Source organism: Barbus barbus (genome assembly GCF_936440315.1).
Source record: "Barbus barbus genome assembly, chromosome: 26".
Lineage (NCBI taxonomy): Eukaryota > Metazoa > Chordata > Actinopteri > Cypriniformes > Cyprinidae > Barbus > Barbus barbus.
In genome coordinates, this window is record NC_136754.1 from 1,580,341 (window position 1) to 1,605,000 (window position 24,660).

The 24,660-nt window shown below is 34.2% G+C and overlaps 2 protein-coding genes across 5 annotated transcripts in view; one reads left to right on the forward strand and one right to left on the reverse strand.

Moving 5' to 3' along the window:
• Positions 1-7,518: 7,518 nt before the first annotated feature.
• Positions 7,519-14,918, reverse strand: LOC306845607 (lipoprotein lipase). The gene is made up of 10 exons (XM_079378506.1): positions 14,729-14,918; positions 13,898-14,073; positions 13,546-13,725; positions 12,602-12,710; positions 12,213-12,446; positions 11,206-11,448; positions 11,001-11,121; positions 9,773-9,949; positions 8,734-8,841; positions 7,519-8,644 (listed from the first exon to the last, which is right to left on the reverse strand). Exons 1-10 carry the CDS (start codon positions 14,817-14,819, stop codon positions 8,491-8,493), a joined length of 1,593 nt encoding a protein of 530 aa, XP_079234632.1. The 5' UTR covers positions 14,820-14,918; the 3' UTR covers positions 7,519-8,490.
• A 7,271-nt stretch (positions 14,919-22,189) lies between these two features.
• The window catches only part of tpm4b (tropomyosin 4b), a 21,133-nt gene continuing 18,662 nt past the window's right edge, over positions 22,190-24,660 (forward strand). For 2 of the 4 annotated variants that reach the window (XM_079379997.1, XM_079380001.1), the window contains exon 1: positions 23,130-23,542. In XM_079379997.1, coding sequence (XP_079236123.1) covers positions 23,429-23,542 — 114 coding nt within the window. In that variant the 5' untranslated portion in view covers positions 23,130-23,428. Of the gene's footprint in view, positions 22,325-23,129; positions 23,543-24,660 lie in introns of those variants that run through there. The other 2 variants (XM_079379999.1, XM_079379998.1) reach the window with 2 other exon arrangements.

Sequence of the window (24,660 nt, forward strand, 5' to 3'; positions counted from 1 at the left end):
TTTCTGGTTTTATGGATTTGCTTCAAGTGTGCAAAAGGTGGTAATTTGATCAAATCACTAATGATGCGTGTGTTTACTATACTCTTGTTGCTTTCATACTTATTTTAGTATTATTTTAAACTTTATTTAATAGTATTTAGTAGCATTTAGTATGCAAGAAATGAAAAAAGTGACTAAATACAAGATAAAATAGTATATAAAAATAACCAAAATTATAAAAATATAAGAAGAACATAAGAAAATATAAATAGAAAAGCTCATTTAAATTATGAAAGCTATAAATAACCAAAAAAAAAAAAGACAATGAAATTTTCCACTTCAACTTATTTCTGTTATTCGACATTTCTAATTTTGTTTAAAGTTTTTCATTTAATATTTATATTTCATTTTAGCTTTATATCAAGGAACATGTTTTTTCTCTCTATATATATTTGTAGTTTTAGTCCGTGATAAGCCAGGTTGAAGTGTTTCTGTTCGGCAGTAGGTGTCTGTATGTTCTGCATGCTGATTCGTTTCTGACGTCAGATCTTTATTTCTGACTGAGGCAGGCAGCTTCACAGACACAGTTTAACCTTGACATGCAGACATGTACTGTGTGTAAGGGTTACGAGGAGCAGAGACATCAAAATGTGAAATCCGTTGTGAAAAGTACAATGAACTGCCAATGAAAGTCAAGACTGGTGAAAACCCAGCAATGTTCTTCAGATTCTGTTGCAATGATTTCCTTTCATATGGTGCAACACTGACTGGTTAAACCCATATTTAAATCACTTAAATTTATGTCAACTCTGAGAACTTTTCATTTTTTGTTTGTTTTGTTGTTTGCAGTGATTCCCTAAGAACCTTTCAGTTCAGAGTTTTAGAACATTTTAATGACTTAAAGCAACTTTTTCACCTTTTGTGGAATGTAAAGATTCCATGGATAATTATTTTCTTCAGACCCTTACCAAAAAGAAGTATACTTCAAGTTTATATTAAGTTTATATATAAGTAGTATATACTATTTCAATACCCCTTGGGACTAAATTGGCCCACTTTCTAGTATATAAAAGTATACTTTAAGTATAACAGTAGTAAACACGACTAGTATACATCAATGTTTTTAGCTTGTACTGCAATTGTACTAAAAGTGAACTTATATACTGATAGTTAAATACGTGTAGTAGCATTTTTAGTACACTTTGAAGTATAGTCTCATAGTCTTTATATAGCAAGTATACTTGTAAGTTTTCTTTAAGTGAACTTTACATCATACTTTAGTCGTGACGTATTGTCAAGTATGGTGACCCATACTCGAAATTGGTGCTCTGCGTTTAACCCATCCAAGTGCACACACACAGCAGTGAGTAGTGAACAAATGCACACACACACACACACACACACACACACCGTGAACACACACCCGGAGCAGTGGGCAGCCATGCTGCAGCGCCCTGGGAGCAGTTGGGGGTTCGGTGTCTTGCTCAAGGGCACCTCAGTCGTGGTATTGAGGGTGGAGAGAGCGCTGGACATTCCCTCCCCCCACCTACAATCCCTGCCGGCCGGGGGCTCGAACTCGCAACCTTTCGATTACGAGTCCGACTCTCTAACCATTAGGCCACGACTTCCCCTTGACTTATAATCTAAATATATTTGTGCTCTTAGAATCCTAAGTATACTATGTCCCTATTTAAGTATTAATTTTGTTATATGAATATCTGAACATACAAAACATCAAAAGAAAGAACTGCTTGCAAACAAAAACATTTTATTCTAGCTTCAAGAATTCTTTTTTTAAACACTTGAATGTGGGTAAGTTTCATAAATAAAAAATAAATAACAACAAAAAGCTGAAAAAAAGACTATGAATTGGATTCAGAATGATAATCATGAGTCGATCAACACCCCAAAGCTTGACAGTCATTATTACCTCTTCATCGGTCGACATTTTATTCCATAAAGTTACACAGTTTTGATGCTGTTTTATGTCTGATGATGGTGTTAGATTACATGTGGAAGCATCTGTTGTTTCGGTTTCTTCTTTTTTGGGGAAATTCTGTACAGAAGATGTGTACTAGCAGCCCCTATCATATACAACCCGGATTCTGAGCACAAATATATTTAGATTATAAGTCAAGAATACTTAAATGTCATTTTAAGTATATTTGTGAGAAGTATATAAAGCCCATTTTTGAGAACTAAAAGTAGACTTTCCTATTTTTAATTTAAATGCTAATAGCACAATTGAATAAACGTATTTTTCGTAAGGGGATCCCAATGAGCTTTATTTTAAGCTTGTACAGTAGGTCAGGCCTTCACACCCCTTCATTTGACCAATCACTAACAGACAGAGACAGAGACATCTATCATCCATCAGAGCACACACCATTGTTCAGAGCCTCTCTTTGTCTTCTTTCTAACCTCTTCACTGATTTCCAGACGGGTGGAGTGAGATCCTGCAGCTCTGTCCTGCTTTCCTTATATATAGCTGGAACATCAGTCTCATGAACTCTGACAGACAGACAACAAACATTATTCATTTTCTGTATTAAAAAATATTATTCTATTAATTATTATTCATTCAGTATTTATTATATTATATCATATTAATATGGGTCATAAAAAATCACAATTACATCTTGTGTAGTTAGTTCTCAATATATTTTTAATTTAATTTAATTGGACAGTTTAAAGGAACACTCCACTTTTTTTGGAAATAGGCTCATTTTACAACTCCCCTGGAGATTTTTACTGTTTTTGAATGCATTTAGCTGATCTCCGGGTCTGGCGGTAGCACTTTTAGCTTATCATAGATCATTGAATCTGATAGCATCTCGCTCAAAAATGACCGAAGAGTTTCGATAATTTTCCTGTTTAAAGCTTGACTCTTCTGTAGTTACATCGTGTACTAAGACCGATGGAAAATAAAAAGTTGCGGCCTATTTTCTAGGCTGATATGGCTCTATACTCTCATTCTCAATAATTATGTTTTTTTATTTTTCAGATCTTTAAAGGATTTATATTAAAATATTAAACTATTTAAAAAAATATTCAAAAGTATTTAAAATATTTTATATCCTAAAACATAATATTTTAATTCAGTTCAATAGAATATTTTGTAAATGTATTTATTTTGTTCTTTACAATAGGCTATATTTTATATACAACTGAAAATCTATTAATTTAAGGCAATCTCAGAATGCATTATGATCCAAGATGGATGGCAGAGTTAAAGCAAAGTTTGCATTGGTTTTAAATATATTTTCATGCATTTTGAATATAATCAGTAAAAAAATATTGATTAAAAACAGGCAAATTATACATAACTTAATGATTTCATCATTGCTGATGTAGGCCCGAACCAATAACCTCCTGGACTACATGAATTATTAATAAAGTGGAGATAAATGTGAAGATGGGTGGTGATGAAGTGAGGTAAGCAGCTGTTTATGTTTAATTGGCAGGTCTAGATGAACTCTTGTTTAGTTGCTCTGTGCATTCTCTGTATTTTTGTGCAGCGAGGAAGTCCTTCATTCTGAACGAGAGGTTGATTTTATGGCAGCCCAGTAAGGGTTTTGGAAAGGAGCCAAAACCTTTTGGACTTAAGCTGCATCTTGTGAAAGGTCTTTGCTCTATAATTAGACACGTATTTGAAATATCATCTTGCGTTAGTGTGAACCTTCTTGAACATGTTTTGTGAATCACCTGACATGAGCTCAAGTTTCACACGGCTCTTGAACTGTTGCAGGTTTATTAACCCTGTAAAGCCTGACATATGAAATAATAGTCAGATTTTTTTTTCTTTTAAATGGATCAGTTTATTGAAGATTTATACTATATACATGACCCTGGACCACAAAACCAGTTATGAGGGTCAATATTTTCGAAATTGAGATTTATACATCATCTGAAAGCTGTTTAAATAATCTATTGATGTATGGTTTGTTAGATAATATTTGGCTGAGATACAACTATTTGAAAATCTGGAATCTGAGGGTGCAAAAAAAATCTAAATATTGAGAAAATCACCTTTAAAGTTGTTCAAATGAAGTTCTTAGCAATGCATATTACTAATCAAAAATTAAGTTTTGATATATTTACGGTAGGAAATTTACAAAATATCTTCATGGAACATGATCTTTACTTAATATCCTAATGATTTTTGGCATAAAAGAAAAACCCAAAATTTTGACCCATACAATGTGTTTTTGGCTATTGCTACAAATATACCCCAAAAGACTGGTTTTGTGCTCCAGGGTCACATATATATATATATGTGTGTGTGTGTGTGTGTGTGTGTTATATGTTTTGCATTATATTTGATGCATCAGGGCCCACATTCACAAAACATTTTACCTTACCACCAGTTCTGCAGATATTCATATGAACAAAAAGTGATGAAATTCTGAAGCTTGTAATGTAAATCTTATAGCACAGTAATGCAATGCAGTCCAATGATGACTGAGAGATGAACAAATAAATGTTCCTCAAAAGCCTAGTGATCAGATTTGAGACTCACCCTGCGTCCCAATGTGCATACTATCCACCCAATCTGCCCTAAAAGGTATTGAAAATTACTAATATCACATAGAATTTAGGATGGATAATAAGCATATTGGGATGCAGGCTCACATTTGAACATGGTTTTATGGATAATCAAGTAAAGCCAAGCTGCTTCAGTCCAGTAAGTGATCATCTGAAAATATTACTAGATATTCTTAGGTTTGCTTCATAAAAATGAGTAAAGAAGACAGCAAAATGAGTAAAGATTTGACAGCAAAAAGACACGTGAAGCACGAGCTGAAGGAGGACGCTTGTAGAATTACACTGAAAGAGCTTTTACTTGATAAAAAACTATCAATCAGACAACAGAGGGCATGGAGTAGATCATGTGTGACAGTAAACAGCACTCCGTTCTCTACACCCCCTGACAAAAGTCTTGTCTCCTATCCAAGTTGTAGGAACAACAAATAATAACTGGACTTCTAGTTGATCATTTGGAATCAGAAGTGGCTTACATGAAACGCAAAGGCCTCTAGATTACGCTTATTTTACCAAAATAAAATCTTATCATGCCTTGATGTTTAATTATTTAATTAGGACAGAAAGGTCAGACTTTGCTTAGACAATAGTCTTGTCACATCTTTAAAGGATTCAACCAATTGCAGATTAGAGCGTCACCTGTGACAAATACTGTAATTAACACATACCCAGGTGTGTAGAAGAACCCCAGCACACCCAGCCTTCATTTGAAATGCATCCTGACCTCTGACAGCATGCCAAAGATTCTACCACAGACCAGAGTGCTGATCATCAAGAGCCTGAAGACCAAGTCTCCTGCTGAGGTGGCAGACATCTATAATGTATCTAAACGTCAAGTGGAGAGGATAAGAAAAAGATTTGAAGAAACTGGTGAAGTTCATGACAGGCCCAGGTCAGGCAGACCCCGTAAGACAACTGTTCGAGAGGACCGTTTGTTGGTTCAGGGCCAGTCCAGGGCCAGCCCTTTTTCAACTGCAGCAGAGCTACATAACAACTGGTCACCAGAAACCCCTGTATCTACAAGAACAGTTCGAATTCTCTCACGCAGTGGTCTCAATGGCCGAATTAGTGCTCAGAAACCAGCATTAAACAGAAGACAACTAAAAAATCGTGTTGCATTTGTCAAGGCCCACAGCTTGCAGGAAGGATGGACTGTGGAAAAGTGGCAGAAGGTTGATTTTTCCGATGAATCATCTATTGAACTGCATCCCAATCGTCGCAAATACTGCAGAAGACCTGATTCACACAGAAAACAGTCAAGTTCGGTGGAGGAAAAATCATGGTTTGGGGTTACATTCAGTATGGGGGCGTGCGAGAGATCTGCAGAGTGGATGGCAACATCAACAGCCTGAGATATCAAGACATTCTTGCTGCCCATTACATTCCAAACCACAGGAGAGGGCAAATTCTTCAGCAGGATGGCGCTCCTTCTCATACTTCAGCCTCCACATCAAAATACCTGAAAGCAAAGAAGGTCAAGGTGCTCCAGGATCGGCCAGACCAGTCACCAGACATGATCATTATTGAGCATGTCTGGGGTAAGATGAAGGAGGAGGCATTGAAGATGAAACCAAAGAATCTTGATGAACTCTGGGAGTCCTGCAAGAATGCTTTCTTTGCCATTCCAGATGGCTTCATTAATAAGTTATTTGAGTCATTGCCGAGACGAATGGATGCAGTCCTCCAAGCTCATGGGAGTCATACACAATATTAATTATTTTTCCACTGCACCATGACTTTATGTTCTGTACTGTACATTATTTCTGTTAAGTGACAAGACTTTTGTCTAAGCAAAGTCTGACCTTTCTGTCCTAATTAAATAATTAAACATCAAGGCATGATAAGATTTTATTTTGGTAAAATAAGCGTAATCTAGAGGCCTTTGCCTTTCATATAAGCCACTTCTGATTCCAAATGATCAACTAGAAGTCCAGTTATTATTTGTTGTTCCTACAACTTGGATAGGCGAGTGTATAGTTAGTGTCAGGGGGTGTATAGTTCAAGGTCATGTTTGGTTGTTTCATACGGTTGTGTTCACAGCAGTGCTCACATTTCAACACTAAAGCAGGTAAATCATCAGAAAGTGCCAAATAAACACGTTCTGCTTGTACCTCCAGTCACAAAAATGCAACAGATACAATTCACTGTTTATATCTGTATAGAGAAATGAGCAAAATATTCACATTTCTCATTTTAAAAAGGAAAATAATGAATGTGGAGAGCAGCTCAGATCATTAAATAGAAATGTTTGCATTCATATCGAGATCTCTGATTGCAGCCTGTTGTATCTGAGCACAGATACTGTTTTCCAGAGACAGGCGTGAGATTGCAGAGAAATGATTCTGTTTGTCATTTATGGTTTAATTCCCAAGCAGGTGCATTATTAAAATACACTGTATTTGATGTTTGATGTGTGGCACATGAACATCTCCATCGCTGTTGTACAGTATGTATGTTCAGATTCTATGGCTGTGTGTTACCTTGAATGCTTATTTTAGCCCTCTGTGTGCAAACACACACACACACACACACACGATCTTCTGAGAAAACAGGAACTAAAATAAACCTTTCCATGATGTCCAAACGCATGTGCCAAATATTAAACATGCCTATGATCGAAATGAACACAAATGCTCACAAATCTGTCCTTCAGATTAGTTTACAGAGAAAATAGGGGAAAGTTCACACTGAGTGCAGTGTGTGTGTGTGTGTGTGTGTGTGTGTGTGTGTGCACTACTTAACTATATTTTCGGGACAAATTTGTACAGAGAAGTGCTGAAAACCTCCTCTTTGGGCACATGCTTAAACAATATGTATAAAAAATAAAGGGTTTTTGTGTGTGTGTGTGTGTGTGTGTGTGTGTGTATGTGTGTGTGTGTGTGTGTGTGTGTGTGTGTGTGTGTGTGCAAAACTCAATTTTATTGTATAAAGAATTGTATGTGCTGGTTATACAGAATTATTATTTCTAGTTCTAAAATGATTATTAAATGCTAGAAATGAGCTCTATACATTTAATCAGATACATTTACATATGTAGTTATTCTAATAATCAAACCCTATATACACTTCACACATCAAACAGCATGTTACATAAATACACAAGATGCTTTCAGCAAGTCATTTTTTCATGATAAAGATATAACATTTTCCTTTAAAATTTGTGAATAATGTCCCAGGTTAAAATGAATAATTATATTGTCTGGACTAACTGACTGCACCTCCACTAAAAACATAAAAGAAAAATATACAGTTACTTGAAATACAGGGGAAAAAATTGCCTTGGTTTGTTGATGTGAAAATATATTAATCTGCAATTTTAAATGTTTGAATGGAATGTTAAATTGTATTGACATCATTGTGTTTCGTCAAACTGAGGTAGCTGTAGTTTCAAATCACAGTTAATATTGTTAATCTACAGCTGATGAATGTGTATAAACCACTATAATCATACATACACACTTTGTATTTTAGTAACATTCATCTTGACTTATTTATGTTTTATTTTTAAAACATCTATTCTGAACTATAAACTACCGAATCTATCAAGTTGGATTTATACCTTTTTTTTTAACTCACAATAAGTCCACAGGGCAAAAATGACATTTTATGTATGTTTGTTTATAACCTGTCAAGAACTGGATCATATTTCATCCAAAAATCAAAAGAAAGAAATAAGAAATGATATGTTGCACTGAAGCCTATTTTTTAATTTTGAGCATTTTTATGCTTAATTGTCATTATTTTATCTCTGTTTTGAAAATGACTGTATAACAGTAATGTGAATCATCATTGAGGGTAAAATAAAATGTCTGAATGCATTACATTCATGAGAATTTGGTGTTTTATATACAATATTTTCTTTATATGTATATAGTTTTCGTTCTTTTCTTTTGATTTTGGATGCAAATGTAACCTGGTAATTTGAAATCAAATGAAATTGTATATCTGGTGCAGATGGCATTAATAAAATCACAAAGCGTTTGTTGTGTTGACTTTTGTGGTGGTTTCTGTCATGATCTCTGTTGATGCATTATGAAGTAACGCTGGTTCTTTCCTCGTGTCTGCGGATGCTTCGTTGATGCCCTGCTTGAAGAAGCTCCCGTGATGTTTCAGTCTGTGCAGCCTGAAAATCCAGAGATGGAAAGAGAGAGTTTTGTATATGAATATGTATATATCGCACTTAACAGTCAGTGAAAGGGAAGCCGTCTTCACCTCTGCTGTCTCCTGCTCTGCGGCGTCTCGCTGGACTTCACAAACACAACAGCGTCTCCACCCTGAACCAGCGAACCAAATTCTCCCTCTTTAGGTCTGAATATTAGCCTTCAAAAGAAAAGAAAATCTTTATTTTACATTAATCATTTTGGTGTTATTTTCACTACTTATATTGTGCAGTTTGATGTTTTTACAGTGCACTGTGAACAGTTTTTAATGTTTTTGAAAGAAGTCTCTTCTGCTCACCAAGGCAGCATTTATTTGACTAAAAATACTGTAAAATCAATAATATTGTGAAATATAACCATTTATTCATAAATGGTGGTAATAATAAAATAGTCAAATCCTATATATCAGGATAGTCACAACATATTAGAGATATGAAACATTTTCTGTTATGGCTCATTTCAACTTAAATGTTATGCAACATAAATATTTTGTTTGTAAAATACACTACTATTAAAAAGTTTGAGGACAGTAATATTTCTTAAATGTTTTTATAGAGTCTCTTCTGCTCATCAAGGCTGCATTTATTTGAGAAAAAAAAGGAAAATCTGTAAAATTGAGAAATATTACAATTTAAAATACCTGTTTCCTATGTGAATATATGTTAAAATGTAATTTATTTCTGTGATCAAAGCTGTATTTTCAGCATCATTCCTCCAGTCTTCAGTGTCACATGATCCCTCAGGAATCATTCTAATATACTGATTTGCTGCTCAAGAAACATTTCTGATTATTATCAATGTTGAAAAAAAAAAACTGGGATAAATTGTATTTTTCAGGATTCACAGATGAATAGAAAGTTCAAAAGAACAGCATTCATTTGAAATAGAAATCTTCTGTAACATTATAAACACCTTTACTGTCACTTTTGATCATTTGATGCATTCTTGCTGAATAAAGTATTCATTTCTTAAAAAAAAAAAACTGACTGACCCCAAACTGTATACATCATATATGCATTTATGCATGACTTTAATTCACTAATAGCAGCTATGTATGTGCAGTAATGGCTCTATGATCTGAAATGACTCACTTGGACTGTGTTTCTCCAGATTTGATCCTCATTTTGCGGATCATGAACTGATTGGTGCTGAAGAAGCTGTAGAGATATGAGTCTTTCTCCCAGAGTAAGCTCAGCATCAGCAGCTCGCCGATGTCTTTGTCAGACGTCAGCAGGAACGAGACGGTGCTGTTGGAGCTCATGTCGGGCCTGCAAGAAAAAGATAAGACATGTTTCATGATTTACGCCCCTGTTTACCAGTCATGTAACTTTCTTTAAAACTGCTGTGGTATTTTGTATCTAATAACATTCAGAAATTTAGAAATGTGATGTGTAGTAAAGTTTATTTTTAAAAAAATAAAGTTTTAACACTCTTCTTGAGGAGCAAATCAGTATATTAGAATGATTTCTGAAGCACTACGTGACACTGAAGACTGGAGTAATGATGCTGATAATTCAGCTTTGATCACAGAAATAAATTACAATATATTCACATGGAAAACAGTTTTAAATAGTAAAAATATTTCACAATATTACCGTTTTTACTGTATTTTTAATCAAATAAGAGACTTGTTTAAAAAAATCATAGAAAAAATATCAACCTCTAATTTGGAACACAACTTGTTGCTTTAATTTTCATGCAATTTTAGGGAAAAACACATTTTGGAAAATATATATTTCATATAAAAGTTTTAATCAACACAAACTCTCAGCACACCTGAGAAATAGGTAGTGCGTAGGAAAACCACTCCAACAACGATGTCAAATCCAATCAATAAAAATGAATAATATCCTGCACACTATCAGTCCATGCTAAATGTAGAAATTTACAAACAACAGCAACATTTTGTTTGTAATAATACATTTCTACATTTAGCATGGACTGATAGTGTGCGGGATATTGTTAATTTTTATCGATATAATTTTTTTTTTAAATGTGCATTTTCAAAATAATAATTTCTATTAACTTTTTTGTTCTTTTCACTTTCAAGTGTCTACTTTAAAAAGGGTCCAAACTTATGTTTGTGTCACAAAGCATTCAAAATGTAAGTCAGAAATTTCATTTTCAAGACTACACTCAAAGAGTGGTTCATAACTACTCCATAAATATAATTTAGTAGTACCATAAATACCTAAAAAATTCTAAATATTAAATAAAAACTTTACTGAACTAAAATATAGTCCGTTCATTTAATAAAAAAACCCCAATAATTTTTGACTGCCATATAAGCAGCACAAGAGGGTTAATAAGGGGACTCACACAGTGGCAGCGATGTCGTCCCTCTCATCGGTCGTCCCGAACAGAGACACTTTCATTGGCTGCTCCAGCAAAGTCATGTTTTTGTCGCTGAACAAATGCAGCTTAATCTGGTAATGAAACACTGTGAGAAAACAAGAGAGACGAATATAAAAACTCAAGCTAGATGTAGATTAGTAATGCATTTTCTGGGTGGTGTCTGGCTCACCCTTGAACGGCATCATGTCGCGGGTCTTGAGGTACATCTTGGCGCTCCTGGCGCTGCGGATCTTGTTGACGCCGTAGCCGAGTTTGTTGCAGCGGTTCTTGCGGCAGCTCAGGCACAGGCCCTTGTTGAAGGCATCTTTGGAGCTGCAGCGATACGCCCAGCTCTGGTACGCCCGGTTCACCAGCGAATCGATGAACAGGTGAATGGAGCGCTCGTGCGAGCATTTGACGATCTGGTCCATGTCTGACAGACATCAAAGAGGAGGTCAGAGGTCAGATGATATGTGAGACAAAAACACAGGCTGAGGGTTTATGACTTCCTGTCTTACTTAGGAATTGATTTTAATTGATGATAATAGGTCATTTTTTAATAGATAATAAAAATCATCTTCAGTAACTGAAACAATGCTTAAATATACATATTAGATGAAAAGCTTTAACTTAAAAAAGCATGAAATAAGGTTAAGTTGAAATACTTATTGAAATGTAAAGAAATATTAACGCTAAATGTGACGAATCCTGTCCATGGTCCTCCGCCAGAGGTCGCCCTCCCATTATATTGACTAACTGTTACATCACCCAGGACTACATTTCCCATGCTCCACTTCACTGATTACGTTCTCACCTGCAGCCAATTACACACACTATAAAAATCAGTCTCAAACCACCGTTCAAGGTCGAGTATTGTTTGCGTTTACCTCTGTCCTCATGATAGCACTTTACGGTAGTGATGGGAGCTTTTCAAAGCTTCGAATCAACTGAACCAATTGCTTCGCAAAATGATTAATTGTTTCGAAGTGCTCGAAACACCACACGCTGGCGACGCCTGCTGGTCAAAAGTGTGTAAATGCAACAAAAACTCAGGCTAAAAGATGCATAAAAACAGCTTTTAAAGTCCATTGCAAATGTTTTATTGAAATTATACTACGTTAAATGTGACAAATTCTAAATAATACTAAATACTATAACAGTATAACAATAATGCTAAATGCAGTATTGGGGCCGTACTGTATATGCCGTAGGTGGCGATGAGCTTCATGGTGTTCTGAATGTTGCAGCCCGGCTGGAAGGTGCCGCCATTGGGGTAAATATCCACGTGACCCACGGGTCTCTGGATGCCGATGCTGAGGTCCGGCGAGCCTCTGGTGTTTGTGTGCAGGACGTCCACAAAGGTGGCATCGTCGGGTGACAGACGCCTCAGACTCTCTGCATTCTCAAAGCTGGGGCCCGCGGGGTCCAGACCTGGAAAAACAGGACAAAACTTGTGTCTGTTTAGATTCTACTAAGGAATTTTTGGACTAACAAACATATGACAAAGTTTTTTTCTAGCACAGAAATAAAGAGTTTGAGTGGATCAGAATATCTTGTTTACATGCATAAAATAAAAGGCTTCCCACCTGTGATTCTGTTAACTTTGTTGTTGGTGAGGTTTCCTGCGACGCCGGCCACATGTGCACCGAGACTGTAGCCTAACAGATGCACTTTTTCCAGAGGATAGTCCAGCTCCTTCACAACAACACAAACAAATAACTGATTGAGTCTCATATATTTCACTCCAAAACATTAGAAATGAGACTATTAATATCTTCTGTGTTCCTGATAGGTGGATCTGTGTTATTTTAGTATTATTTATAAACTTGCATATTATTATTTATATACCAGTTTTAATTTTAATTCCATTTTTAGTAATGTTTTATGTGCTCTTGTTATTATTACTATTAAATATTACTATTTAGTTTTAATTTATTTCCAGGTAATTTTAATGACAAGGTAACTTATTTTCGCTTTGTTTTTCATCTAAAATTTATATTTTATTTCAGCTTTTCTCAGGTAATGTTTTTAACAGCTTTAATTTTAGTCATTGTCTTATGTGCTTTTTCCATTTTTATTAGTTTTTGATTGTTTTTCAATAAAACTATTTTTTGTAGTTTTTTGTTTTAGTTGTATTTATTTCCAGTTTGTAATTTTAGTGCTTCAACGCTATTTCTTATTTCAGCTAACATTTAGTTTCGTAATATTTATATTTTATTTCAGCATTTTAGATTTGGTTAACAATAATAACCCTGGGCTTAATTTCCATAATAATTTCATATTGCTAGATAAATAAATAAATAAACTTAATTATCAGCAATTAGTTAATAAAAAAAAAAAAATATATATATATATATATTGCTCATTTTTTTAAAGAAGCTGTAAAGATACAAGTCATTATCTATACCTGTTTTTGACCTGGGCATGTTTTTTGTCACGGTAGTGATGTGGGTAACATTCGGTCGACTGTCATACAAAAATGCTCCAGCAATAAAATAAACAATGTGTTCCTCTGCACACAGTACTGTACCTCCAGCCAGTTGACAAACTTGGCCACATCTGCCCCCACCAGTCTGGTGTTTTCTGCTGATTTGGGGTAGTGCTCGTTGGCCCGATCCAGCCAGTCCACAACAATGACATTGGCTCTGGGTTCACGTTCAAACAGAGCCGACACCAGCTTATAGACCCAGCTCTCAAACAGACCCGCGACCTACAGGTGACACAGCCATTATTCATAATACTACAGTAATATAGCAAAATAAATGAAGTAACAGTAACATAAACATGTGCAGTTCATATAGGAGAAATTACCTCAAGAGCATTGTTTCATGCAATGACTCTGAAAACTGCATGTGTTTTCTGTCTGTCATCAGTGAACTCACCGACCATCCGTGGATAATGAGGAAGGTTTGGGAATCATTTTTGAAGTTGCAGTCTGAAATAGAGTCCCGTTGTCCCGGGACGAGATAGCAAAGATCCTCGTCAGGGAATTCTGGGTTTCTGATGGAGAACTTGGACTGGATGTCACTGTAGTCAACTGTCAGCTCAGTGGAGTTTCCTGAAACAAACATTAATTATTAATGTTCCGTAGTTTAATTTGGCCTGTATTATAAACAGTATAAATGTGAAATCCAGAAGAGGATGGGTTCCTCACAAGGTTTTCCAAGTTATTTCCTCAATTCACTTTCCTCACCACTGCTGGCTTTGGCTTGTAAGCCATTATTCTATGTAAAGCTGCTTTGAAACAATGCATATTGTGGAAATGAAATAACTCTGATCCAGAATGCAATTAAGTAGATCACATAAAAATGCAACTTCACTGATCCTGGACCTGTGCCCTAGTCACTTGCATGCATTTGTTTATCAAAATACAATTGATTGCAATGCATTCGCAAAATAAACATATATATATATATATAGACACATATTTCCAGTTTGTAATTTTAGTGCTTTAACTTATTTCTTCAATCTAATAATTATATTTTATTTAAATTAATAAAATATTTTTTCAATAACTTTAGTAACAGTAGTAACCCTGAGCTGAATTCCCTTACATTGTCAAATAAATAATATACTTTAATTTAGGTTTTATTAATTTGATTTAAGTATATTTTTTTATTTAAATTTCTTTCTTTTTAAAATATATTGCAAATAAACAATGCATATTAAACAGAAATACGCATTTTTAATCATTTTGAAGGTCAAAAACTTACTAGTAAACACTTCTTCAGTAGAGTTGGAGATTGGTTCGCTTGCAATAAGAGAAAATCCGATAACCAGCAGCCAGAAAATTTCTGTTCCCATAGTACAGAATAAATCAATAATTTTAATTTTACAGTACAGTATAAATAAATAAGCTACTGATCCCAGTATAATGAGGCAACGGAAGCTCGGCGGGTTATTTATCTGTGAACCTGCTGCTGCTCACAATGCGTGTTTTTTCGTGCTCCTCAGCGATTGGTTGAAAGTGCGCGGGGGGCGTGGTAATCGTGCTCAAAGTGGGGCACTTCAGCAAATCAAAGGAGAGAGATTTACATTCATGCAGCTGTCAATCACAAGTGTAACGTAAACAACTGCATATGCATGAATGAGTCGCTTTAGCCTTTGTGTTCAGCTTGAAGATTTAAACATTGTGATGCTAAACACTAAAATAGTTCTGCAGAAGCTTCTGGAAACCCTCAGTAAAAACTCAGATTGGATATTTTAAACGCATATCATGTTTTTTCTTTCTTTTTGGTGATTTATTTTAAAAATTATTTTAAAAAGGATGGCTTATATATATATATATATATTATTATTTTTTTCCATTACACAAATGTCTTATATTAATTAAACTATTATAGCCTTATTGTATCTGTTTATATCTGCATCTATATTTGTTAATATTCTTTTATTGCTAAGTATAAGCAGACATTATAACTCTGATTTCAGCAGTTTATTTTTTAATTATTTTTCTAAATTAATTCTATTAATTACAGTTTTTCCAGTATGATCTTTTATTTCTCCTGTTAGAATTCCTTTGGGATTTTTTGCAAAGAATATGTGGCATCTTGTCATTTTCGTCAAACATACAGGCTGAAACTGAAATAAATTTGAATTTGATTTTATTTAATTTTTTATTTTTTTTAAAATTTAATCATGTTTAATTTTTTTATTTTTTTATTTTTAAAGTCTTATTACATTATTGTCATTTATCTGCACAAGCTTTTAATATTTTTTTATTTTATTTGAGAAATCATAGTTTTCCTCATAATAGACTCCCTTTATTGTACAGTCTATCTCTCGGTGAAGGTGAGATGTCAGATCCTCCAGTTATGCAACTGTCAACACGAATTTGATAAACTGTATCAGCAGACTATGTAATCTTCATTTAAACAGTTTTCATAAATGTTCCTCAAAATTGTTTTGCTGAACAAGATCATTTTGCATAAATTTCTGCACAGCTTCAGTTCAGAGCAAGAATATCTGCAAACTTCACTGTTGCTCCATGTCTGTGAATCATCTGGTGTTGCAGTGATGTTTAGTGCATGCATGAAGTCAGTTTCCAGTGATATTCATTTAACTTTTATATAACAAACTTTAAGTAAAAAAGAAAAGACACTGATATGATCTGAAGAAACTCTCCCCAGGAGTTTATGTCAGCGCTCAGAGCATTAAATATCTCAGATATGAGCTTTTTTTTTTTTTCTTTTGATGGCAAGTGTGGTGTGGAGATGACATGGCCCTCTTAGTATGGTGAGAGTGAGGTATCAGATGGTAATACCACGGTAAAAAATCAAGTGTTGACAGCAGGCAAATTCTACAAGACATTTACTGATGCTCTTTGAGGAACAGCCAACAGGAGGCATTATAGTGCATCAAGTCTGGCCAGATCTGTGATATTAATGACATTAATCTGATATGCAGATCAAATTAAGGAATGTTTTAATTAATTCTTATTAATTATTGCAATTGTTTGGGCAATACTTTGTTTGTAGCATTTTTATTTGATAAGCATTAATAAAAACACTTTTTTCTATCATATCTTTGGACATGTACTATGGTCATACCTTGAAGTATGTAAGTGCATGCCGTATGATAAGCATACAGATTATAAACAAAGACCCAATGAGTCAAATAATTACTGTAGCTATTACTGTATTTCAGATGAATATAATCTGACTTTCTTTATGTACTATAACGCCCCCTGTTGACATGTGAAAGCACTTCTCTCTTTTATGATACCTTTTGTCTCTCTGTGGTTTTGAGAAACAAGGAGTGTCCATTATTCCGGATCTCACCACTAGAGGGCAGCTGTCAATCATCAATGACAAATCATTGCTTAAAAGAGACTTTGACCTCTGCTCTGACCTACAGTAGGAAAAGGTCATTATGTATACATGAAAATGGGGTATAAGGTTTAACATACTGTATGAAATCTGGGTATTCTTTATATATCAGCTCTTTGAAATTAATATATGGTATTTGTTAGTTCATAGTTCACTGATTGAACATTTTAGGTTCAACAATGATTAAAAATCAGTTTTACATATAAAAACAGCATTTCTGAATGAATGAAAAGTGAACTGTACATTTGATCAAGCCTTTTTAATTTCTACACTATTAATAGTTACCCATTATCAGAGTTAATTAAAAAATAAAACCATTAAAAAATTCACATTACTTGAAATTGAATAAATGTAAAAGTTTTAAAACATAGCAATATTGCTTTTTTCATTTAGTTTAACTTGATGTACAAAAATAATTAAATAAACTAAAACGGAAATAAATATGAAACTACATGTTTTTAAAAAACTTACAAAAACACTACAAAATTACTAAAAATGTAACATTAATGTAATGTCAAATTAAAATGGAAAATATAAAAATAATACTTCTAAATATTAAGAAAAACATCTCGATACTAAAACAACACTGGCCTTTTTGGGTAATTTATTTATCTAAAATATTTGTTAAATATTTGCATATTGCATTACGTTCTGTCATATCACAGAACGCAAAACTAGAATAAACTGAAGCCCATCTGATTTTACAGGGAAAGTTCATCCTAAAATCAAATATCACAAATTGTTTCAAAACAATAATACTCTTTTTCTTCTATGAAGCACAAAATAAATGTTTGGGTAAATGCTGGGCTTTTCTCTTAAAATGAAAAGTAAATGGTGATCAGGGATAATTTATTTTTGAATGTACTGTTCCTTTAAGAGTGTGAACTACTGAAATCTACATGATCAGAGGTCTGAGCAGATCTAATCTGCAGTTTGTATTGTAATATTGCAAAACACACTTGATGCCAGAATATGTGGAATATGATGAAATGTGACACTGAGCTGCTGCAATTCTGGAATGTCGTTTAGCTTTCCTTCATGTCCTGTTCCAGTCTTCTAGGAGACTGTTTTATGACTTTGAAATGTCATATTGAAATGTCAGGCTGAAACTCAATTTCATCTCTGTTTCTGTGATGCGTTATTATTTGAAAAGAAGATGATATTAGACAGAAAAAAAAGAGAAACACAAAATCTGGAACATTTACTCACCCTCAAGCCACCCAAGATGTAGATGAGTTTGTTTCTTCATCAGATATGGAGAAATGTAGCATTGCATTACTTGCTCAGCAATGGATCCTCTCGAGGGGTGAGAACCAGAAAGGCGTCAGTGACATTTCACCAACTTTACAGGAGAGTCAAAGCTAAAATTTGACCATAGTTTGATCTGACTTTGTGTACTGAGTTCACTTGTTTCGAATAAAACTTTGTACACTCATGGATGGCAGTACTTTTACCAGAGCTCATTAAGAGCTTTCATGTGATACATATATATATCTCCATTTCAACAAAAATGTCACTTACGCCCTTCTGGTTCTCACCCCTCGCTCTGCAGTGAATGGGTGCCGTCAGAACGAGAGTCCAAACAGCTGATAAAAACATCACAATAATGCACAATAAACACAATAGCCAAAAGCAACGTGTTTGTAAGATACAAATACATCAAGACGTTTTTAACTTGAAACCACTGCTTCTGGCCAAAATATGAGTCCATAATCCATAATAACGCTTCTTTCAGTGAAACAGTCCATCTTCTGTTGTCTCTCACATCAAAATCCCCCCACATATTTGTTTAGAGCTGTTTTGGCTTGTAAACGCTGCTTGATCTGTACACATGTCTTTCCTGATTCAGACCAAACCACTTTTTCACTGGAGGAAGCGTTATTATGGATTATATGATTTTTGCAGGAAGCAATGTTAAACTTTTCACTTCTCCAGATGTTAACTGATGGACTGGAGTGGTGTGGATTATTGTGATGTTTTTATCAGCTGTTTGGACTCTCATTCTGACGGCACCCATTCACTGCAGAGCATCCATTAATGAGACACTGATGCAGAGACACATTTCTACAAACCTGATGAAGAAACAAACTCATCTACATCTTGGATGGCCTGAGGGTTGAGTACATTTTCAGCTAATTTACATATTTTGGTGATCTATTCCTTTAAGAAAGTACAGTAAACCTTTTCTGTGTTTTTAATCAGCCTTTCATGTAAACCTGTAATAGAATAGCTTCATTTATGATCAGATTTCTTATAATAACATCTCAATATTGTGAAATTACATTCAGTTGTTTCACAGTGTGTGAAAATCCATCGAGGTGGGATGTGTTTGACTGAAGACATCTGCCAGACCTCATCAGCAGCATCATATCTCATGACTTACACGTCCAGCTAATGTAATGTGAACTCATGTGCCGTTCTTAATGAGAGACTCACAGTCTACAGCAGGACCACAACTACCTCCAAAACCCCTTAAAAGGGTTTATCTAGGTCATGATCTCTAAATCATCTACAGCAGAGTTTGGAAGATGAAGGAGAGAGAGAGAGATTTCATCCAAATGTGTCTGAGGTCGTTATGGCTCGTTTCAGCCAATCTCTCAGTAAAGACGGCCTGATTTAATGCCATCTGATTCTGTCTGATTTACTTTTCAAATAAATAGAAATCTTTTGTAACATTCTAAATGTCCTCACTCTTGCTTTTGATCAATTTAATGCACCTTTACTAAATAAAAACATTAATTCCTTTAAAAAAATCTTACCGACTCCACACTTTTTTCATGTACTACTGCATCTTCTTAATGAGCACCACAGAGTTCCCGAGACGCCAGAATAAACGATTCTCACATTCTGAACATTTTATTAACGGGCAGTCTTATGTTGTCCCTCGTGACAGAGAAACACAATCACCCTTGAAGCTGTGACAGATTGTGAATGAAGGATGTCGAGGTTTCAGTGGAAGCTCATGAGCTCACAGATATAATAAGCTGCTGTTGGATGTGAAGCTTATATTGGAGTTCTTGTAGCTCAACTAACATAGTGCTGCATGGTCCAATGTACAGACTGAATGGATGGGAGGTTACTTAAGATGTAAGCATCTGTCAGATGGACTGAGGTTACAACTTATGGAAGTAACTGATGATTTAGTTTTTTATATAAATGCTATGTTATAGATGAGAGAAATTATGTCAAAGAAAATGATTAAATTTAAACAGAAACAACAGCTAAACATGTGTTATTTTATTTGTGATTGAGATACTACTATAGGTTTTAATATATAAAATAATCATTATTTTTTCAATTGTTTTTAATATTATATTATATTATGCTATTTCTATGTTATATATATATATATATATATAATACTACATAATATAACTACTGTACATAACTAATACAGTATTTATATTATATTATATCACATAATGATGCTATATTATATTATTTTTTCTTCTCATTTTAGTTTTAGTTTTAATATTTCTGTCCTGTGCTTTTCTCATTTTTATTAGTTTTACATTTATACACATATGCATATATACATGTATATCATTTTTCTACATTTTTATTTCATTGACGTTTTAGATAGTTTAGTAAATCAGGTTAAGGTAAATGAAAATGAGAAAGGTTTCCTTGGCAACTAGCTCAAATAAATTTTGTTTATATATCTCCATATATATTTTATTTAATTGCAGTTTCAAGTAACCTTTTTATGATTTTAGTTGTAGTTCTGTTGGCTGTAATAACCCTGAGTGTGTATCAGTCGTGGAGTGTTTGCTGTCAGTATTCTCAGGACCTCAGCTATGCTCTTGACTCACACCATCAAATCGGTCTATTCCCAAGGTGCCCACATGCTTTTTGGGGTGTTTTTACCATAATAGGGCACGAGCAGATGTAGATGCACTTCCTGTGGGAGGATCTTTTTTCCTTTCAATGATACAGCTACACTTTCTCTCTCTCTCCACTGTATTTCTATCACTTGTCCTTCTTGCAGTTTCTCAAATGTGTTTATTTAAACCGAGAAAACCTTGAGGAGGTGCACTGTGTGTCCATGCACAACACTTCAGCATGCAACTATAACAGCAGGCAATAAAATATGCTTTCTTCAAGCTGCATGGAGGAAAGTATAGATTAAGCATTAAAAATTGACTTTATTGTATATATAGACATCCCTCTCTTTAATACAATACCTACAAAGTAAGATTTTTAAATGTTTTTGAAAGAAACTCTTCTGCTCACCAAGTCTGCATCTATTTGATTTAAAATACAATAAAAACTGGAATACTGTGAAATATTTTTAATATTTAAAACAACTGTTTTCTAAGTGAAAATAATGTAAAAGTTAATTTATTTCTGTGATCTGCAGCTGTATTTTCAGCATCATTACTCCATTCTTCAGTGTCACATGATCTTCAGAAATCATTCTAATATACTGATTTACTCAAGAAACATTTCTGATTATTATCAATGTTAAAAGCACTTGTGCTGCTGAATATTTTTGTGAAAACATGCATTTTATTTTTCAGGATTCTTTGATGAATAGAAAGCTAAAAAAAACAGCATTAATTCGAAATAGGAATTTTTTGCAACATTATAAATGTCTTTACTGTCACCATTGATCATATTAATGCATCCTTGCATTAAAATTTTACATATATATATATATAGCCTATGTAAGCAGAAAAATGTTTCATCATGAGACTCTTGTACTGGAGCAGATCTGTCACTCGTTGCTGCTGGATTAGCACAGTTGTTGTGTTTGTGTCGCACAAGGTTTTTAAAAATATTAACATTTGATTATTGGCTGTATTTTAAGACCCAGCAGCTGTTAGGTTTCCCCAGACTGGAGAAAGGCCATCATCATAAGCCTCACCTATTTGAGCCGAGACCCTCGAGACCACATTACATGAGCCGCTAAATATCATCCTCTTGTGTGTGTAATGTCAAATATGTTAATACTGAACAGAAATGCAAACTTGATGCATTTAAGAAATAACGTATAAAGCCAGTCATTATTTCAAAATAAACATTGATTTTGAATATACTGAATATATATTATATGGCAAATTACCACATAAATAAATAAATAGACATGGATTATTGATTTGAGTGTGAGAATAAAGAGGGATACTGAAGATATAAAGTACTGTACTGTATGTAGATCATCAAATACCTGGGACAATTCATAGTAATTCTATTATTCTGAATAAATATCTATTAAATGTAAGTTTTAAAGCAAGTCCATATTAAATAATGTACTCATTCCTGATGAACACAGCAGAAAACTATGCACAAGAATTCTCATCTCAGACTTTTTCTTGGCTCAGAATTCAGCATTTTGTCCTTTTTTCCCCCCACTTCCACTCAAGCAGCCAAACCAACCCTGTTATTAACACTGAATCAAACACATGACTGCAGATCGAACTACATGAGAACAACCAGGACAACGCTTATTGGTTGTGAAGATGCCAATCAAAAAGAAAAAAAGTTTGTATTTATTTAATTTTATTTATTTAATATTATATAAAATTTTAATTAATTAATAATACATTTTAAAATGATATATTTCTATTATGTAATTAAATATTTTTTTGCAAAATAGTTTAATACTAAATTATATGTAATGTATGAATTTGTGTATTTATTAAATAATAAAATAATTTCATATTTTAGAATGTTTCTTGTGCTAAAGAAAATTTTGTTACATATTGAAAAGTTCTGTTTTAATTATTTAAAAAATAAATTGTATGGTCTAAATCAATTATTTAATAATAAATTATATATAAACTATATCCACTTGTGCATGTTTATTTATTTATTGCATGTTTAAATGTTTAAAATTAATTATTTATTACTTAATAATTTTTTTAATTAAGCTAACATAGATTTTAGAGTTTTGTGACATTCTGTGATATTTCTGATTGAAACAGGACACTCAATGATGAAAAAATAGTGTGAAATGTATTTATTATATTGATTAAATCATGGAAAATGGGTGTTAAATACCAGAATGTTGATTGAAAAATAAAAGGTACTGATGATCTCAAAAGGAAAGTCATTTTAGAATTAGAGCAAGTGACTGCAGTAAACCAACATGTATTGATGAATCATTCACAGTAAGACCAGGGCCGTGTTTTAGCAAGTACAGAGTCAGCTTGACTAGTTTAATGAGGCATGAGGAGCCACTAAACCCTCGGAAGCACATCTTGCTTCATGCACTCGCTCCAAATAAGGGAATCGGCTGACTTTGAGACATTCTGTGGGTAAAACGCTTGCTTGAGGAGGGGGAGCTGCACATTATAGAGTGTGTGTGTTGAGGAAGGGGTTCAAACAGGGAGGTGGAGGCCACCAGGGAACGAGACTCGTCTCCTCCACCTCAGGTTGTGTTTCAGTGTGGACTCTCTCTCTCTCTCTCTCTCTCTCTCTCTCTCTCTCTCTCTCTCCGCTGTCTGGTGTCACTCCACCTCCTCATCTGACGAGGAAAAGCGCTGTGACTCCTCTCTCTGTCTGACTTTGCTCTAGATCCCGATAGCTCTCGGTTTCCTCTTCATTCTTTCTCTGGTAAGAAACTCCAAGAGCAGATAGAGCAAAATGGAGGCCATCAAGAAGAAGATGCAGATGCTGAAGCTGGATAAGGAGAACGCCATCGACCGAGCGGAGCAGGCCGAGTCTGATAAGAAGACAGCAGAAGACAAGTGCAAACAGGTGAGACTCGGATCGGAGACTGATGAGTTCAGTGAGATCCTTACAGAAAGTGCTTGTGTGCACTGATGCTATCAGATGCTTATACTGTATGCTGTTTAAAAGTTTGGACACTTCACTGCAATTATATTTTTCATGATTTTTTAAATCTTTTACTCTAAAGACTTCTATTTAACGGCTTAGAATTAGTTTTGAAAAAGACTTTCAACTAATATTATTTGAATACATTTTACAAGTACATTACTATGTCAGTCTACTTCAAAATTCCACATTTAATTCAGTGTTACATGCTGTTTCTTTGGAATTATTTGTGAAGTTTACTAGCAATTTCTGAGTGAAAATAGTTTCAAAGTAAATCCTTCACGTTTTTTTTCAGGATTTTTCTGCAAGATAGTTTTTTTCTATTATTTAATAATAAATTAAGTAAAAATGATGTATTTATCCATTCACCCAAATAGATTTAAGATGAGTTATTTTTTGTTAACAACATAGATTTGAGATTTTTGTGACATTTCTGAATGATACTGGATACTATAAATTGGAGGAAAATATAATTTGTTTTTTAAACAAAACTAAGAGTATGTATGTATTTTATTTTAATTTAGTTTAATTTGGAAAAGTATAATCAAGTGTCCAGTGCACATGTTCCTCCTTCAGTAGTTCACATGCAGTCCAGAAAGCAACTCATGAAATTGATGTATAGGCACAGAATCAGCAGAACTAAAGAAAAGAGCTCAAATATAAGAGTTTTCATTTTTGTCTTTTTTTCCAGTGACACCATAGAAGAGCATTTGGGTTCTACAACAAACCTTTCAGTGATCAGTTCCTAAAAGAAGCACTTTTTTTCTTAGTGTGAAGAACATATAAGAATGTTTTTAAAGAACCTTTTGTGGAATGGAGAGATTCCACGGGTGATAGAAGGTCAGCCAAAGAAATCTCTAGATGTAAATAATTCTCGATATTTTTGGCAATATGGCATTTGACTGATTGACTGGTTGTAGATAAGGGAATCTGAAGGAGGGTGGCTTCATTCCCAGACATTCCGGGCATCAGCGGGGATGGTGAGGACGTTAGGGAGCGCAGGAATAATCCAGAAGCGTGCCAGCTGTTTCTCTGTGTTT

Excerpts from the sequence above, each read along its gene's own strand:
- LOC306845607 (XM_079378506.1), bottom strand. The coding sequence starts at position 14,819 with ATGGGAACAGAAATTTTCTGGCTGCTGGTTATCGGATTTTCTCTTATT. Across the intron at positions 11,122-11,205 it reads CGACATGATGCCGTTCAAGG|TGTTTCATTACCAGATTAAG; the intron begins GTGAGCCAGACA and ends GTTTTCTCACAG. Across the intron at positions 9,950-11,000 it reads GACGACATCGCTGCCACTGT|GCCCGACATGAGCTCCAACA; the intron begins GTGAGTCCCCTT and ends TTTTTCTTGCAG.